General features: G+C 32.2%; 2 protein-coding genes across 2 annotated transcripts in view; both read right to left on the bottom strand.

Moving 5' to 3' along the window:
• Positions 1-5,144: 5,144 nt before the first annotated feature.
• On the bottom strand, positions 5,145-11,254 carry LOC125818573 (inactive leucine-rich repeat receptor-like serine/threonine-protein kinase At1g60630). The gene is made up of 2 exons (XM_049498067.1): positions 8,787-11,254; positions 5,145-6,124 (listed from the first exon to the last, which is right to left on the bottom strand). The coding sequence occupies exons 1-2, from the start codon at positions 10,180-10,182 to the stop codon at positions 5,466-5,468; spliced, it is 2,055 nt and encodes a 684-aa protein (XP_049354024.1). The 5' UTR covers positions 10,183-11,254; the 3' UTR covers positions 5,145-5,465.
• Positions 11,255-17,028: 5,774 nt separating this feature from the next.
• LOC125818591 (conserved oligomeric Golgi complex subunit 3-like) overlaps positions 17,029-19,915 on the bottom strand; it is a 31,752-nt gene continuing 28,865 nt past the window's right edge. Inside the window, exons 22-24 of the mRNA XM_049498088.1 lie at positions 19,730-19,852; positions 19,413-19,513; positions 17,029-17,175 (exon numbers count right to left, since the gene is read on the bottom strand). Of these exons, the coding sequence (XP_049354045.1) occupies positions 17,043-17,175; positions 19,413-19,513; positions 19,730-19,852 (357 nt within the window). The 3' untranslated portion in view covers positions 17,029-17,042. The remainder of the gene's footprint in view (positions 17,176-19,412; positions 19,514-19,729; positions 19,853-19,915) is intronic.

The following is a 19,915-nucleotide window of genomic DNA, read 5'->3' on the forward strand; positions in this document are numbered from 1 at the left end:
TATTTTGTTATAATCTATTGTTGTTATGTTAGAATAAAAAAGTTTAGACGAGTTCTTTTACGCCATATGATGGTAGGATAGCTTGGGGAGTGATTTTAGATTTAGAGAGGGCTAAATTTGAATGGGTCATATAAGTACTTATGCGCTTTCGGTAGGAGAATAAGTTATTTTTTAAATTTCTTTTCTAGTATTTAGAAATTAAATAAAAATATTGTTTTATTTATATATTATAATTTAATATAGGAGTAGAGGCTATGGGATGGCTGGATGAGTGTGTTGAAAGGTTCAAGATGAGACAATTAGTGTGAAATATTAATTGTGACTAGGGGATTAGGGGTGGTTATTGGTCAATTTAGTCTGATTTTTTGTATAATTGATTCAAGTTATCGATTTGATTTGTAAACACGTTAAATTGATAGTCAAACATGGAGGAAATTGGAGAGCGTATTACATTTGTTGCCACTATTTTCAATAGGGGAATCAGTTTTAGGAAACTCTTTTTTTTAAAGATAAATATGTTCTAAAATATTTGATCAACCAAATATGTGAAAATTGAAAAACTTTCATTCACATCAAATACACCATCAAATTTATCCTTTTTTCATTACGATTTACCTTATCATGCTAAATTTAACTCACTTCATCATACCGTATTAAACATTTCTTTTTACTTTTATCATGCTCCATTGAGCATTCTTAAATTTCTTATACTTTTATTTTGTAATGTTTTACTTTAAATTTCACTTTTAATTTTTTTTTAAATTAGTAACCATTCAATCAAATATTACTGTGAAAATCATCAAGATTCTCTAAAAGTGTGTAAGAATAGAGTTACTAATATTATAGTGCATATTCTGAAGATAAATAAATAGCTTCATCAATTTTTTTAGTTCATATAGTTCAATTTACTAGATTAGTCATAATTTGTAAAAAAAAAACAAATAACGAATAAATCAAATAAGTTTAGTTTCTATCTCTCTAAACAGCTATTAAAAAAATATAAAAGAAATTTCATGAATTCTATTAAATTAATATTTTTAAAAGGATGTTGACGATATTTAAGTTTCTTCATTCAATTACATCTAAATTACATTTTTTCACAAATAAATTATATTTCTATCTCAATTTCAAGTTAAATATAATTCATGATTTTTTAAAAAAGTTATTCAAAACGTATATGAAAAAAGAGTTACGTTGAAACAAAATGAATAATAGATATAAAAAGAATAAAATATAAAAATAAAAAGAATGTTGTTTAAACAAAAACAAATTAAAAAGAAGAAATGGAATAAAAGGAAAAAAATAATGAAAAAAAAGAAGAAGGTCTAAGCCCAAAAATTTCATTTTTCAAAGCATTAAAGAGGGAAAAAATGTTGCCAATGGGATTGAAACCCATGACATTGGAGCATTTCATGAAACACTTATCCACTGAGCCAAATCTGACCTTAGTTTTCAGGGGGTTCATTTTAATATATACACATAAAATCATAATTTAACGTTATATATATAGTGTAATTTTTTGACGAGGGGGTTCAGGTGAACCCCTAGGCTCCACCTAGGTCTGCCCCTGCCCACCACCATCACCATCCCTGGCCAAAGAAATTTTTCCAAAAAAAGACTGAATCATTTCAAATAATTTAAAGATATATTTAGGCTTTTCTCCTATATTTAAATTTAAATCTCTATAATGTGAATCCTGCCACATGTTTTCTTGCTCAATTTTTTCCACACATTGTAGTGTCCCGGACTACTAAGTAATAACTACCACCAAACTCAGAAGCAACAACAAAAAAAAATTAATATAGTATCGTCTCATGGTCAATAGAGTAGTTGAGAATTATATCTTAGATTTCAGTAGAGACAAAAAAAAAAGAAAAATATTATTTTTTCCATTTCATTTTATATGAGTTACTTTGACTCGATATAGAGTTTAAGAAAGAAAGAAAGATTTTTGAAACTTGTGGTCTAAAATAGATAGATATTTGTGTGGTTATAAATCACTTTATTAAGGGTAAAATGATCATTTTAAAGTTAGATTCTTACTTAATTACTTAATTTTCTAAAATATTTGATCAACCAAATATGTGGAAATTGAAAAACTTTCATTCACATAAAATACACCATCAATTTTACCCTTTTTCATTTCGATTTGCATGTGTTATTAAAAAATATTGTTCAGAACAAGTTATACAAATTCAACTGAACTAGTTGTTTCTTGCTTAAGTTACTAGCTTAATTCCAACAGAATTGAAATCAACTATGTAAATTATTCACAAACATTAAAAACGACATATAATAAGTTAAATTTATTTTGAATATACGGACTTTAAAAAAATTTAATTTGCCAAAAACCTAATTAAGTCATCTAAATTACATTAGGCAAGATTTATATAATGTTAGATTTAACGGAAAGGGTGAAATATATTCTTAAACTATTCAAAGTAGATCGATTTTACTCTCAAAATTATGTTTTTTTATTCAAAAGTACTTTCACCGTTATCTTTTTAGCTAAAAAAATGTCCTTCATCCATCAAAACAGTTTAATAATATTCTTCTTATTAGCGGTTGCTCTAAAACAAAGAAAAATAGTCGAATTTTGCATTGAGGTATTGGAAATAGAGCAATTCTGTTCTCAATTTAAAGTTCGAGACAAGTCTCTTAGTTATAAAGGGTTGAGATTAATTTGACTATTTCAAATGACAATTTTTATATAATGTCAGTTTCATATTTTACATAAAGTTTAATTATCTAAATTAATTTTTCAACTAAATACTTATTGCTTCCTCTCAAACTATTATACCGACCTTAACTTAAATTTGAGATGACTTAAAGTTGCAATAACTAATATAAAGTATTCAGGTATAACTGAATTTGATTTCTTTTATCATATCACTCTTAGGTTAGTAAAACAATTTCAATATTATTATTATTATAAAAAATTAATTTTAGAAAATTATGTAAGAAAAAGTACGTAAAATCATGTTTAGAAATAAAAACTCATTCCTACGGAATCGAAAATAAAAAATATTTATACTACTTATTATCTTAGATGTTATTTTATGTCTCACATATTCACCACCACCATCACCATCCCTGGCCAAAGAAATTTTTCCAAAAAAAGACTGAATCATTTCAAATAATTTAAAGATATATTTAGACTTTTCTCCTAGATTTAAATTAAATTTAAATCTCTATAATGTTGAATTTAATGTGAATCCTGCCACATGTTCTCTTGCTCAATTTTTCCACACATTGTAGTGTGCTTGACTACTAAATAATAACTGCCACCAAACTCAGAAGCAACAAAAAAAAATTTAATATGGTATCATCTCGTGGTCAATAGAGTAATTGAGAATTATGTCTTAGATTTTAATAGAGACAAAAAAAGAGAAATATTATCTTTTTCGTTTCATTTTATATGAGTTACTTTGACTCGACATGGAGTTTAAGAAAGAAAGGAAAACTTTTGAAAATTGTGGTCTAAAATAAGTGATAAATATTTGTGTAGTTGTATATCACTTCAATAAAGGTAAAATTGTCATTTTGAAGTTAAATTATTGCTTAATATAGAAATATGTCATACTTTTTTGGACTGACTGAAAATGAAAGTAAGTCATATAAACTGAGACAGAAAGAGTAACTATTTCTTCGATTTGGCCAAGTCATGGTTGACATAGATGTTTATTTCTCAAATGTTACTCAGCTAATAATTATTTATCTCAAAAAAATTACATTTCTCCTTAATTCAAATTTTCTTCAATAATGAAAGTGATTTCATAAGATAATAACTACTCCTATTAGTTAAGTGATCATATGATAAATCAACGTGTGGATATAGTTATTTGGCACGGAGAGATAAGATGTATCTCGTAGAACTAATCAAAGTCTTAATTAGATAAAATTATCTATACATATGCTAGTGAAGGTAGCATAAACAATATATAATGATGAGAAATAATGTATTTCACGTGAAATTAATTGAGGTATGCGTGAAGATAAGTTTAGACATTTTCAATTATAAACAGGACAAATAGAAAACTACTCATATTATGAAACACGTGGAATATAATAACATCAATATTCAATTGGATTGTTTGTTGTCTTATTTCCACGTGCTACTCGTTCACTGGAGCTAAAGTCATATGAACACAAATAATATTTAATTTGATTACTAATCTAATCTCAGTGATTAAAGAACTACATAAGACAGCACACCAGGCATGACTTAGCATTAATGTGAATGTAGTGTATAAGCAAAGTCAACGTTCAAACCCTCGTTTGTCCATAATATAAGTTAAATAAATTTGAAAAGTTGGTCGGTTAAGAATTAACTTACTGTTTAAAAGATGATGGTGCAAAATTTGCGTGGAGATACAAGGAGAGGAGTGATTAGATTAGGAATGAAGACATACGAGACAAGGGTAAGAGTGACTTAAGTGGTCACCAAGACGAGGAAGCGAGTCGAGATGATTGGAGAATGTGAAGAGGCCCTAGTGAGGAGGTGAGAGAGGTTGGTGATGGTAGGTTCGAGGAGGGGTAGAGGTTAGTTGAAGAAGAATTGGGGAGAAGTGATTAGACAAAATATGATGCATCTTCAACTCAATCGGGACATAATCCTAAATATCCGAAGATTGTGAATCAGGGTAGAAGGGTAATAGTTAATCGAGCATGTCTCGCTATCCTGCGGTGTGGGCTTAGGATAGTTTGACGCCTCATATATACTTGTTTCTCCCTTAATACCAACAATATAAGCAATATGAATAAGATTTGCATACACTCTATCCTCTATAGATCTCACCTTGTTAGACTGTGAATATGTTGTTGTTAGACTCAATAAGATGGTAGTAATCAAAAGATGCATGGAATTTGAAGCTCTTGACACTCCAACTGAGAAATTTTCAAGGACCAGTGTTTTGAAACTCGACGGATAATTAGTTCGTCTCTTTATTCTTTTCCACTTAAATATGCTTGCTTACTTCTAAAGCAAATCAGACTAATGACAGCAGAAAAAGACTTTTTATTACGTTATCCGAAATGTGATGCCCCAAGTGAAGATAGTAGCAATCATATTTTTGTGTAGGGCAAGATTTAAACGATTGTCGCACTCCTAATCCACACATCACGCGATACACTCTTACCACTAGAACAAGAAACTATGTTAAAGAAGTGTTGGAACCTCAATTACAATTACATCTCTCACAAAACATAATGACAACTTTTGAATCAGGAATGTATCATCAACTAGTGAATGTCAATCCAAGTGGTATAAAAGCAAATCTCCTACATACAAACAGCTAAACCTAGAAAAACAAGAAAAGTAGAAAGCCCTTGAGACTTTACAAGAACTGAATCAACAAATCCCTGAGAACTCAGATACATCGATGATGCTTAACTTACGAAGTAACTTCTGCCTTCCAAAAGAATCAAGACACGTTATTCGGGGCCTCCATAAGTATAGTACAAACTCATATGCTCAAATGTTCATCTCTTGGCAAGCTTTGGACAGTATCTGACCATCTTCCTGGTGAATGGTCACTGCTATTGGAGGACCCTTGAGCTTCTGCTCTAGCATCCCGGATCATCTTCAAAACATCCTTCATTGTGGGTCGATTCTCGGGTACAAGTGAAACACAAGCCATAGCTACGTTTAAGAGAGCACCGAGTTTCTCTTCCGAGGCTTCATTACTGGAAGCAGGTTCATCACCTGATTCAGTTTCTTCTTCTCGAACAGATTTCACCCACCTCGGTATGTCTGATCCGTGTTCTTGAACAAGATCTTGAAATGGAGTCTTTCCCGTGAGGAGCTCCAATAGGAGGACACCAAAGCTATAGACATCGGCCTGATGGGTAAGTGACCTTCGAATGTCACGACACTCAGGAGCTCTATAGAAGAGGGAAGAAGCACCTGATTCCTCAGGAGAATCTAGATTCCTAAATGGCATGAGGCCATAATCTGTAAGACACGACTCAAAGTCGGCCCCCAAGAGTACATTTGATGATTTCAAGTTTCCATGAGTCAGACCAGGGTTCTGATGGATATGAAGCAATCCAGTAGCCACATCCTCGGCAATTTTGAGACAGGAAGTCCAGTGAAGAGGCTTTGAACCACTATTAGCTCTTGTCCCTGAAAAAGTTAGCAAATCGTAAAAATATAACTTAGTTATCATCTGAAATATTTTTTGAATAACAAAACATATTGGTTGTCCAGATACATGAAAATAAGAAGAGTCCCGGCTAACTTTAAATATGGTCTCTTCAAATATTCGATTGGCACCCCCATGTATTAAACAGCAGATGCGGTCTTACAATGACAAGTAACAAGATAAAACCGCATGAAAGGTAACAAACTATTTGAGGTGGTACTTGCATGCGGAGTGTACAATTGCTAGATGCATAAAGCACCTTCCATCCGAACTGCTTTGAATTGTTTTTCCTCGAACCGAGGGTCTATCGAAACTACCTCTTTACCTCCAAGGTAGGGGTAACGTCTACGTATACTCTACCCTAGCCCAAACCCCACTTTGTGTGATTACACTGGGTATGGTGTTGTTGCATAGCACCTTCCACGTTGTCTTTATTTCAAAAAAAAAAAACTTAGGTGTGCCTTTAGCTCTGTGATTCCGCCATAGGTGACTTAGTGCCTGAAATGGTCTAATGGCCTCACAAAGCAACTCACTTTCAATGCCTTCCACTACTTTACTTGGAAGAAAAGACTAGCATCTAGACTACCTTATTCTTGATTATTACCCAACTTGCTATACTACACGTAGGGATCTCGATGTTCAACACGTCGATTGACAATAGTTTATATGATATTTAGCTTTTTTGTTCTTGTCACTGGTGTATTGCATTCTAGTTTCTCTAAATAGAAGAAAAGTAAATATCATATTGAACACACTCTGGAATACAATATAGGTGCAACTTCAGTTTACTAGGAACAAATCAACTTTAGAACATCTCAAACTATATCACAAGATATAATGTGGAGAGAACAAGAGATGTTGAGCAGATGTTAAAAGCTAAATAGTGCAGACAATTATGAAACTTTATAAATAGCGATGGAACTTCTAATCACTAGTGACTAGTGTCAGAAAAATTCAGTTTTTCTGCGTACACACCACCACCCTCCCCAGACCCTAGTTGTGGGACTACACTGGGTACGCTGTTGTTGTCGTTCTTTTTGAATCAGAAGCAAAATGTTGATTTTTTCAGTTATCTTTGGAAGCTCACTGGCCAATTTAACAATTATACCATAAAAGTCCTGAAATCAGCAGAAGGTAAAGAAGCTCTTACGTAAGCAAATTTGAGCAATATGCAGGGTCATTTTATTTGTATTGTTCAGAACTGATCCACCTTATAGTAAAGTTATCACTGAAAACTATGGTTTTGTCTTTCTAATTTCAAAGTATCATGCCTTATCTCCATATATGGTGGACAACTGTTTTGGCTCTATGCAATAAATGACAAGGCCAAAATATGCGAGTGTAGCGGTGACATCATTGTTTTGATTCCTAATTTGAGTTTCCTCCTCCCAGAGGGCCATCTTTTTCACAATCCAACAACAACAAAGTGAAATCCCACAAGTGGGATCTAGAGAGGGTAGAGTATACGCGACCTTACCTCGTTGAGATAGAAAGGTTGTTTCCGAAGGACCCTAGGCTCTTGTGCAGCTAAACAAAGTAGTTATGAAAGGAAAAATGGCATTGAAGAAATATGGCAAATAATAAGGAAAGCACAAAGCATTCATAAAATTAACTGTAACAACAACAAAATAGTGCAATAACCGAAACACAATAGACATCTTTTTCAGAATCCATTTGAATGAAATATCATCCTTCGTAAGATTCCAAAAGGCCAATATATAACTATACTCCCCTTTTGTTCTTTATCCTCTTTTCGTATAATATCCGTAGTCGTAGAGAACAAGATGAGAAGAGTTTACTTATTTGATTATTGATTTTTTTTTAACTTAATTATTTAAACAAAACAATTTTTTTCTATAATCTTCACATCAGTATACCAAAGCAAGTTTGGAACTTCCTTTACAAATTTACATATTTGTCCTACTTGGCCAGCTATCTCAATTCTTTGTTGGCTCCTACAAGCTTCCTTTGTTGGCCCTCTCTTCCCCACCATCACCAAACAGAACCCACAGGAGAGACCAGAAAGTGATACACTACCAAACCAATTATATGGAAATTATTCAAAAATAACAAAAAAACAAACTAAGAAGGGACAGAATACTGAAGAAGATATAGAAACATATTAAAAAGTATAAACAATTCAAGGAAAATGTGCAAAGTACACAAATATAAACACAAAAAAATAGGAAAATAAAGTGACACTAAAGTCCTCCAATGCTCCCCCACAAAACAGCCAAGCATAAAGAGGTAACAAATCTTCGAGAGATTGAGTTATAAACTAGTGATCTCATGAAAAAGAATTTGTCCCCACTTGGTATTTGCACAAAACTAAACTAGTTTAACCTCGAGAGAGGATAAACTATTCAATAACTAATTTAGTAAAAAAACACATGTAATGCATCTATTGAATCGATGCATATACTAGACGTAAATAAGTTACCTCCCCTTTATCTTATTCCACCTAATACCACTCAAGTGTAAGTTCATCCTGCTAAATCTAACCCTTTTTAACTTCCTTTCAGTATTCATGAGCTCAACAATACCCGTTTTTTCCTCCTTTCACTACTCACGAGAGTTCAGTACACAAAAACTGATAAAAGCAAAATGTAATATAAATAAATAAATGAACGACGGAATACGTACCATGAACGAGGGAGAAGAGGCTGCCATTAGGGAAATAATCATAAACAAGCAAACGTTCTTCCTTAGCTTGAAAATATGCTCGGAGTGGGACCAAGTTAGGATGTCTTAGCCTACCAATAATCTCCACATGCCTCCGGAATTCCTCTAACCTCGGAAACCTCGAATCCCTCAACCGCTTCACTGTCACAATGTAGCCGGATTCCATCACGGCTTTATATGTACTTCCTATTATACCCCTCCCTAATGTCTCAGCTGATGCTTTCAACAAATCCTCCAAGGTGTAATTCATTTGTTGATCACCTGGTCCACAAAACACCAATGTCCCTAGTCCTCCACTTCCTTGATCCCATGAAAATGCCCCTTCTTTTCCACCATTATTACCATCCCTGCCACCACCGCCGCCGCCATTGCCGCCGCGACTAGTCCCCTCTTCTTCCCCTCCCCCGCCTCCACCGGCTTCAACTCCTTTACTCTTTCCATCTTGAGTTTTTCTTCTTCGTTTTCGAACACATGCTATAAAAATCACCATCAAAACGCAGAGGATCAAGATTCCGGCGACCACAGGGACAATGATGATGATAAGCTTTTTGCTTTTTTTATGATGAGATACATTTTCTGGAATGATGGGATACGATGGACTAGTTGAAGGACAGTTATTATGCAATTGTACTCCACACAAATTGACATTTCCGGCGAAAGATGATTCATTGAACCGAGATAACGCCGGAGTATTCGGGATTTCACCGGAAAGTTGATTATTTGACACATTAAAGAACCTCAAACTGAGCTGATTCAACAGTGGGATTTCTCCGGTGAAGTGATTGTCTTCTAGATAAAGAACATACAACCGGGATAAATTTGTTAACGCCGGAGGAATGTCACCGGAGAGTTTGTTTCCGGCGAGAACCACAACTTTGATACGGTGGAGGAGGGTAATGGTAGCCGGAAACTCACCGGAAAAGTTGTTGTTGTTGAGGAAAAGGGATTTCAGATTGGAAAGTCCAGCAAGGTTTGGGATTTGGCCGGAAATGGAGTTTTCTTTGAAGCTTAAAACTCGTAATTGATCTAGTTGATTGAGAGCATTTTGGTCCAATAAACCACTCAAATTGAGATTTTCAACAACAAGCTTAGTAACTCTACCTTTCATGCATTCTTTAACACCTTGCCATTGGCAAAAATCAGTTCCTTTTTTCCAATCAAGAAAATTTGAGGGGTCTATTGTGGATTTCAATGCTAAAAGTGCTTCAGCATCATCTGATCTTACAAGTGGAAAAACTATGGAAAATATTGAGAAAATGAAAAACAAGAATTTGTGACTAGAACAGTACCTTAAGAACAAAACTGGGTTCTTGATTTCCATTAAAATTGACATTTCCTTTGTTGAATGATTGAGCATTTAGGTTGTTCAACTCTAGAGGAAAAATGGGTTCTTGATTTTCATTGAACTTGACAATTTTGAGCACTGAAATGCTCAATACAGAGCTAAAAATGGAGTCTTAACACTAAAGGGATCTAATGCAGAGCTAAAAATGGAGTCTTGAGGCTAAAGGGGTCTCTACAAAAATGGATTCTTGATTTGGTAGGGTGTCACCATGGATGAATGGGAAACAAGAAAGTCCAAAGTGCAGAGCTAAAAATGGAGTTTTGAGACTAAAGAGGTCTGCAAAAATGGATTCTTGATTTGGTTGGGTGTCACCATTGATGAATGGAAACAAGAAAGTTCATTAAAAATGGAGTTTTTTTTTATCATTTGGATTTTCATAGGACAAAAGTAGAGTATTTTCTTATTTGATGATTAAATCTTGAAATGTAAAAGATCCAAAAGACATTTTCCTTTCTGTCTACAAAGGTTTTAACAAGATCACTATCAACACAAGAATCTTCAGATCTACCAATTAGTGTCATTATCATCAATTGACAAACAAAAACTTTGACCACAAAACTATAAAATCAACAACTACTCCAAAACAAACTCAATTTATTGAACTTCCTCATCACCATCACTACCCTTTTTTCACTCTTCACTACTACTTTCACTTTTCATAAAACCCCAAAACCCAAAAATAAAAAATTACAAAAAAATACCATATAATAAAATAAAGAATTTCAAAACTTGGGGTTTTGGTTTCTTGAATTATTTTTCACCTAAACTTCACATGACAGACCGCAGAGATTGCAGAGACACCCAAAAATGCTTCTAAAAACAATGATTTGTGTGTCTAATAAAATAACACTTTTTTTTTTGCTGAATTTTAAAAAGAAAAACACATTGGATAACTAAAAACATTTACTTGGTGACATTGGATCCAATACCCACCACCAACCAAACAATTCTAAAAACAAAAACAAAATTTTCATTTATTTTTTCTATTTTTCTTGAAATTTGGTCTGCAAAACCATGTTATGCCAACATTGTCATCAGTCTTTTATAAAGAGGGGAAAAAGTGTTTTTATTTTTTTATTTTTTTAGTGAGATAAAAATGGGGTCTCTCTCAAGAAATAGGTGAAAAAATTGAAGGCTATGGTAGATTGTAATTAATGCATTCATGTTTGTGATAGATACATGGACAGTTTATTTGTTCACAAAAAAGTTTCTCTTTTTATTTTTTTTGACATTGACCTTACTTGTAACGTTTTTAGGTTAGTTATAATGTCAAAATATTCGTTTTCAGCTTATTGAGGATATAATTTTGAAAATACAAAAATAGGTCGTGAAATATAAAAGAAGGTTAGTAATTGAGTGTGGTCTAGTTTTCTACGTATTGTTTTCTTTACTGTGAATTGTGATTATGGTATTATTTATTGTTGATATTGTTCCTTCATTAATGTATTTTTTGATACATTTTATTTAAGTCGAAGGTTTATTGAAAACATTCGCTTTATCTTCACGAGGTAGATTTCACTTGTGGAATCATAATAGATATGTTATTGTTGTTGTTGTTGATATAAATGACTTATAACTAACAAATATAAATAGTTCTAATTGACTGGTCAAATGTGTATTTTCTCTTAAAGTTGTAGTCATATTTATAAGAGATCACGAATATAAGATTTTAAGTTTACGAGTTTTGAATTATAATAATTTTATTTATAAAATTATTGATAGATTATTATATTATTAACTACACTGATGGTGTTACTTGAAGATCTTTTAAAAATAACCTCTTTATTTCTATGAAGTAAGAACAAGATCGCATATAGTTTATCTTTCCTAGAATTTGCTTATGAGATCACACAATAAATATTTATCTAAGTAATTTTTTAATTATATTATAAATATAAGATATGAGACAAACTAACTGATTATTACCAAATATGAATTTTCTATTACATCTCTTACTAAACTGGATTCGTTACTAAATATTTAGTATTTATGCAGCATAACCTCACATTAATTAGAAGAATAAAGTTGAAATTTTTTTGAAGACCATAATTACTATTAGACTTATATGGCAAGTATTTTAAGATGGAAATGATACATAAATACTTAAAACATAAAAGTAAATAGGATTTAGATCAAGAGATCTCATTAGAAAATAAATAATGTAACAAAAACATTATTGTGATATATAAGAAGATACTAATTATAGTAAATATTTGCAGTATAATTCATTTTTTTTGCTAATTCATATTCGCATTGGATAGATCTGTTAACGAAAACGTATTAGTTATATCAAATATAAATTATGAAATTAGTTCATTAATTTATATTCGCATTGGATAGGTCCGTTAAAGAAAACGAACTAGTTTTATCAAATATGAATTATGAAAACATTTTAATATGACCTAGCAATTTCATTTAATGCATGGTAATAATAATTCACTCCATTTATTTTTATTTCTTTTAAGAGACAAGATAATGTTCCAAACACTATGACCATGCAAAACCAGCTGTCATTTAATAAATCAATACACTTTTATATACAGTTAGTTACTTTTAACTTTATATTTATAAGTTATAATAAAAATAAGTTACACATGTTTATACATTGAGAAAAATAAACAATCTTATTTTCCAGTCACTTAAATTTAGAGATAATATTTTAATAATCATACACATACTGAGTTCATAGTCGTCCCGATATGCCATTATCTTTGTCAAGGAACGCTTTATCCTTAATATGAAATATTCTGAAGCGAATCCGAATTTAATTAAACTCTAATATGAATATCAAACATCGAATAGAAAAAAAAAAGTAGTAACTGACATAGCATTAATGAAATGTGTTTGTTTGTTGTGAAAAAAATAAAATGAACAAATTAGAAAAGTCATAGTAATTTCATTAAATGTAAAAATGTCAAGGAGCATATGGTATATAAACAGTATAATATAATAATTCAATTCCATTAATATACTTTATGTGACAAACAGATGCTCCAACATTATGACCATGCAAAACCAGCTATGTCATTTAATAAATTATTAATACACACTCTATTAATAACTTTCTTATTATGATCGATGTTAAGAAAATAAATCGTCTTAATCACCGATAAGGATGGTAGTGGAGCGACAAGTACTCTTTCATTCTTAAGCAAAGATTTCAGGTTCAAGTCTTTCCGGTATGGAGTGACCTTTGTTAGGGAGCACTTCACCACCCATATGGAACTTCCCAATACGAATTTGAATTTAATCAAACTCTAATATAGATATCAGACATCGAATGAGAAATAATAAGTAAAAAAGTACTCTTTATAGGAATATTTTTTTTGTTTCCACACTTATGTGAGGGCCCTAACTAATTTTTAACACACACTAGGTAAAAGTCTCATTTAAAAATGAACTATTTCCTATCAAAAACAATTTATATTCAAAATTTGAATAAAAAATCTGATTTAATTAAGACGAAAGGTTTTTCTATCCGCTCCGTCACAACTCTTATCGGTGGTATGAAATTAATTGACTTAACTCTTAAAAAATGCCTTTCTCTTTTCATTGAAAAATAAAATGACCTAACAATTTTCATTTAATGTATACTAACGTAAAAAAGCATGGTATAATAATTCAATCACATTTACTTTGTATGACAAACAAATACTCCAAACATTTTACAATTTATGACCATACAAAACCAGCTATGTCATTTAATAAATCAATACATACTCTTTTTATTCAACTTTAATAAGAAGGTAGAGTGAATGATAAATTTATGTGGTCCAATATTTTTGCAGTATTTTTTCATTCATTAATTCATTCTAGTTATATATATATGATGCAAAAATAAAATAATATTGTAATTTAAAGCTGTAAAAAACATCAATTATGAAACTGTCTTGGCATTAATTGAATTGAATTGAATTGGAAACTTTTCTTCAAAGTAACTAATTTGGTGATTTAATTGATTAGTAGTTATGACTTATGACTAATACTCAAAAGAGTATTAAGTACGACCAACATTACGTGTGATGGAATGGTTTTGGATATTTTTGCGCTTAATTAGAGGTCGGTCTTGATTTGAGTTTCTAAGAATGAAAAAATCTTGTTGGAAGCACACTCATAGAAATGAATCCTGCAATACACGATTTCAGATTTAGTTTAATTCCAATCAAAATATCGAACATCAGATAATAAATAAATAAATAAATAATTAAAAATAGTAAGGACGTAATATGTACTACTACTAACTACTAAGTAATAACTTGTAAATTTAGGTTTTATTAGAAGACACGGAAAGGAAAAGTAAGAAAATGAAGTTAATTGATAGGGATAATTTAACAACCCTTCCATGAGATTTTGTTGGCACATTTATATAGTTTCATGGTTTTCTTTTCACTAGATTACAAGAAGTGTGTTATTTGGTAGGAACTATTACAAAATGTTTAACGAAACACATTTTAACTATCAGGTGTTCATTTTTTTTATCTGAATAGAAAAAGTGAACCATTGATAGTTGATGTGTGGTTCGATAAACCTTTGGTGATAGTTCAAGTATGAAACTAAAAAAATTGACATATTTTACCTTAATTCAGACTCCCACTTTGTAAAATTACACCAAATATATTGCACCTTCCTCGTTCTTTTTATTCCAAAAAAATAAAAATAACTTAATGTTTATAAAAATCTTAAAGGGTGTGAAACAAGCCTTGAAATTAATAAATGTGACAACTTTGACCAGCCAAGATTAAAGCCTCACTTAAATCGGGATTAAGTTTACAACAAACATAATAGACATTATAAGGTTCTATAGCTATAGTTTTGATAATTGCGCTTCATAGCAATTGTTCTTCTTGCTATGAAGGTTGTGGTTTGTATATTTTGCTTGCGAATATACAAATAGGGTAAGTATATACAAATTTTGTATTTATATATTTAGGAATTTTTCAGAACACCAAACAGGGTAAATTTATTATGAATTTTTTATAAATCATATATAATAGCTAGGGTAAGCATATACAAAATTCTGGATTTATAAAATCAAGAACTGAATTATACAAATTCAGGATTTATACAAATGAGGTGAATTATACAAATCAAACGAATAGCAAGAATTGAAAAAACGATAATCGCAAATTACAATTTTTTAAACTGTAACTATAGTACCTAATATAAGCTAAATGTTTGTTATTTTGCATAATTTTCTCAAACTAAAAAGGATGTAAAATATAATATTTAAAACTAAAACTTTTTTAATGATTATAAAATACAAAATATACCCACCTCCCAGTATTTCCTCGGGGAAAAAGAAGAAGAAGAGATTCATATATTTTCTTAACAAGAAGCTTGTTTGATTGCAATCATTGATCGCTTGCTTGATCAGAAAGCCAGATGCAATTATATTTTTTCTGTTCTCGCTATTATTTACTATTACACAGAAGCTAGTATTGTTACTGAAGCTTATTAACTTTTTTGTTCTCGCTATTACTTACTATTACATAGGAGCTAGTATTGCTACTGGAGCTTATTAACTTTTTAGTTCTCGCTACTACTTACTATTACACAAGAGCTAATATTGGTACTGGAGCTTATTAAGTTTTCTGTTCTCGCTACAACTTACTATTACACATGCACTAGTATTGCTACTGGAGCTTATTATTTTTTAGTTTTCGCTACTACTTACTATTACCCAGAGCTAGTATTGCTACTGAAGCATATTAACTTTTATATTCTCGCTACTACTTACTATTACACAAGAGCTAGAATTGCTACCGGAGCTTATTAACTTTTATGTTCTCGCTACTACTTACTATTACACAGGAGCTAGTATTGCTACTGGAGCTTATTAACTTTTATGTTCTCGCTACTACTTACTATTACACGAGAGCTAGAATTGCTACTGGAGCTTATTAACTTTTTTGTTCTCGCTACTACTTACTATTACACAGGAGCTAGTATTGCTACTGGAGCTTATTAACTTTTCTGTTCTCGCTACTACTTACTATTACACGAGAGCTAGAATTGCTACTGGAGCTTATTAACTTTTTGTTCTCGCTACTACTTACTATTACACAGAAGCTAGTATTGCTACTGAATCTTATTAACTTTTCTTTTCTCGCTACTACTTACTATTACACAGGAGCTAGCATTGCTACCGGAGCTTATTAACTTTTCTATTCTCGTTACTACTTACTATTATACATGAGCTAGTATTGCTACTAGAGCTTATTAACTTTTCTGTACTCGCTGCTACTACTTACTATTACAGAGGAGTTAGTATTGCTACCGGAGCTTAGCAGAGCAAGAAAAGTGAAGATACCATACTATTGAAGAATAGGGAAATAGGATCCTGTTTCGTTACTGATTATCCGACATCATAAAATGCTTTGATCCCACTATAAAATAAAGGTAGGGTTTTCACTTTCACAACCCAGCTCATTGTAGTTTAGTTTATAGCTACACATACTATTGATACATTTAAAACCACATGTTTCAAAAAGTTTATAACACCCACAAATGTTATAATATGTTTAAGATCATGTCCCAAAAGTTCTCATTTTTTAATTAGATTTTGTATCAAGGCAAACTATGACAATCAAAGTTCTGTTCACAGCCTGAGGGAATCAATGGGAAATTCTTCTGATAACGACAAATCCCGAAGTCAACTCTTCAACAAAGCTTTACATGTATGATTTATAATTACTGTAGGATCGATGTATATGAATTGCACTGGGGTTAAAACCTTCCTTCATGCCAAAAAGTTCCCGGAACCTCCACCACGATAAATTCTGGTATTACAGAAGTCGGAGTTGAAGAAAGCATCGCTTTGGGAGCTCATCGTAGAAGCTTTATGATAACCACTGAATGATAACGGAAGCTCATTATAGAAGCTTATCTAGTTTAGCTTCCAAATCCTGCATTGAGACCATCTTGACAAGGTCTTGTCTATCCTCAGGTGTATATTCTTTTTTCAGAAGGGATAGGACTTGAATGTGTGCTTCCAATATATTAGTCCTGCACAAATATGAAAACGGATTTAGAGTCTCAGAATCGTTTAAATGATAAAAGAAGTACAAAGTACAGAATTTGCAACAATACAAAGCATGACCTTAACACACAGAAATTATATAAGTGTGTTGTTTGTGTATTTCCTTAATAATTACGTCATTCTTGTAGAAAGCCATTGCCACCAGTTACATTTTCTGGCACGCTACCTATGCATAGGCTGTAGCTTCTTGTGACCATAAATACATCATGAAAAGGAAACCGGGACAAAAATTTCAACAAGTTGTCCCTCATAATTAGGAAAAGAACAAGATTATGCTGGGAATGGACATCAGAAAGGAGAACTGTTGTTTCTTTATGTCTGAACAGCATGAATTTATATCTAATTTCGGAAACTTAAACCCACCAGAGGACACATACAGACACAAAGTATTGTTAGAATATTAATGGATAAGGATTGTAATGTCTATAAACAGGGCCTGATTGTATTAATGTGGTTTACATAATTCAATAGTATTTTCCCATGCCTTGACTTATGGTATCAAAGCATTGGTGAGATGCATCCGGGAAAGGGAACTCAGTCAGACAGGTCACCTTGTTTCAATTTCCAGCTACTGTTAGGGAAGAATTTGTGTCATCTCTTCTTTTGTGAGTGTTGTGCAAAAAGCCAACACTACCACGAGGTCCAGAAAACTCAAGCGAGCACACCCCAGCAAGCCCCTCCAGCATCTGACCCTTCATGGACGCCCATGTGCCGGCAACAACAAGGTCTACGGCGGTGCATCTGCTCCACACACCCAGCGCACTTTTCCAACGTGTTTTGAGTCATTCTTTTTGTACAGTCTTACCACAGATATTCAGGTGTTCGGCATGACTTGTAGTGAAGCTGATCACTCTCAAACAGTGTATTTATTTGGTGGATTATGTTAACGTATTGCTATTACAGTATTACTGGCAATGATCAGGATGGTATCACTAGTCTGAAGCAACATCTCTTTCAGAACTTCCAAACTAAGGATTTAGGAAGATTGAAGTATTTTCTAAGTATTGAGGCCGCTCTTGTCTAGATCAAGTATAGTTATATCACAACAGAAGTATGCTTTAGATAAATTCTGAGTAAAATTACATCTTGGAAAAGTAAGAACCTAAGTGTGGTTACTCGATCTAGTTTGGATGGATGAAACAATTGCTCAGAGAACTGAAATTTGAAGAAATCAATTAGATGGAACCTGTGTGATAATCAAACTGCCTTTAATATTGTGCCAAATCCAACGTTCCACTGGAGAACTAAACACATTTAGATTGAATGTCACTTCATCAGAGAAAAAAAACACCCTCAGGCTAAGTTGCACAGACTCTTCACATTTGGTGTCATACCCATGTCGACACGACATGGTTGTGGGTGTGGGATCTATACTGGATAGGATCAATCTATTTTGGATACTTTCACCAAAATAGATAGAGAAATTTGATACAGATACAATTATTTCTGAAATCAAAACAAAAGATATGGTGAAATCGTAATTTAGGTTTATCTTTCTTATCATTAAAAGATATTTGTATTAAAAAGTTTGCAACCACAAGGTGCTTTAGAGATATTTTCAGGTCAATATCATTGTTGAATGTGCAATGAACTCAAGAAGTCTATAATGGTTTGTATATGATTAGTAAGTCATGTTACACCTAAAATATAGTTGCATTTGTACTTAATAACAATTACATATTCAAACTTGCTCTCAAAAGTTAGTGTATTGCTTTCCTTCCAAATAGTCCACCATAATTTAGACATATTTTCATAACTCTACTTAAAGATATTTGAATTATTTTTAGCATAATCCCCGCACTTGTGTCCATAATTGGATTCATACCCCTAAAGTCTTAAAATATAAATCATGTAAGGATCCGACATCTTGATCCACACCCATAACGGACACCCACAGGCCACAACAGAGTCCGAACAACTTAGCTGTTGGGAGATAATGTTACAAAGTTTGTGACATCAAATAATTAGCTTGCACGTACTTTCACCTAGTCCCTCACTAGTCCACGTATAAGTTACATTTGTAAGAAGCTCAGTATATTGTCTTACATGTAAAAGGATTGTAATGTATGGGCTCACTGTAATAATGTGGTTTACACAATTCAATAATATGTTCCTGTGCTTTTACTTCTCACAAGTATAAAGATTTAAAATATAAACAAATTAAACAGGTTTTACTACGATATAACTGCACAAAAGATCTTACTTAATGGGTTTGAAAAGTATTGCACGTGTCGATGAGTTCTGCAGATACAGCCTCATTTTTACCAATACCCTAGGCAAATCTTCATCTATTGCTGTGTTGACCTGTGCCAAATATGAATCAGCATGTAAGTCAAAAGAGAGGGAGAAACTGATTGAATAACAAATGATCAGCAGGCATGATGTTTGTTGATTAAAAAACCAGTAAATTGATTGGTTTGGTAATTTTGGTTCATTCAGCAATTTGTGTAAAACAAAATCAGTGTTGCACAAAGGTTTTTTCTTTATTTCAACAAAAGCTAAGCTTATCTATCTGTTTACCTTCTGAAGGAGCTCAGCAATCTTTTCTGGTGAAGCAAAAGCATGATCCTTGAGTGGCTTTGCAATCCCAGACTCCAGTTTTTGATTTTGACTACCAGATAAAGCAACTTTAACAGCCGTAACCTATAGACATTTCATACCTAATAGTTAAAATCTTAAAAAAGAAGATTCATTAGGAAATGAACA

This window comes from Solanum verrucosum, unplaced genomic scaffold (assembly GCF_900185275.1).
Source record: "Solanum verrucosum unplaced genomic scaffold, falcon-dt-bn FXZP01000252.1, whole genome shotgun sequence".
Classification (NCBI taxonomy): Eukaryota; Viridiplantae; Streptophyta; class Magnoliopsida; order Solanales; family Solanaceae; genus Solanum; species Solanum verrucosum.

Excerpts from the sequence above, each read along its gene's own strand:
- LOC125818573 (XM_049498067.1), bottom strand. The coding sequence starts at position 10,182 with ATGCTCAATCATTCAACAAAGGAAATGTCAATTTTAATGGAAATCAAG. Across the intron at positions 6,125-8,786 it reads CCTCTTCTCCCTCGTTCATG|GGACAAGAGCTAATAGTGGT; the intron begins GTACGTATTCCG and ends TAACTTTTTCAG.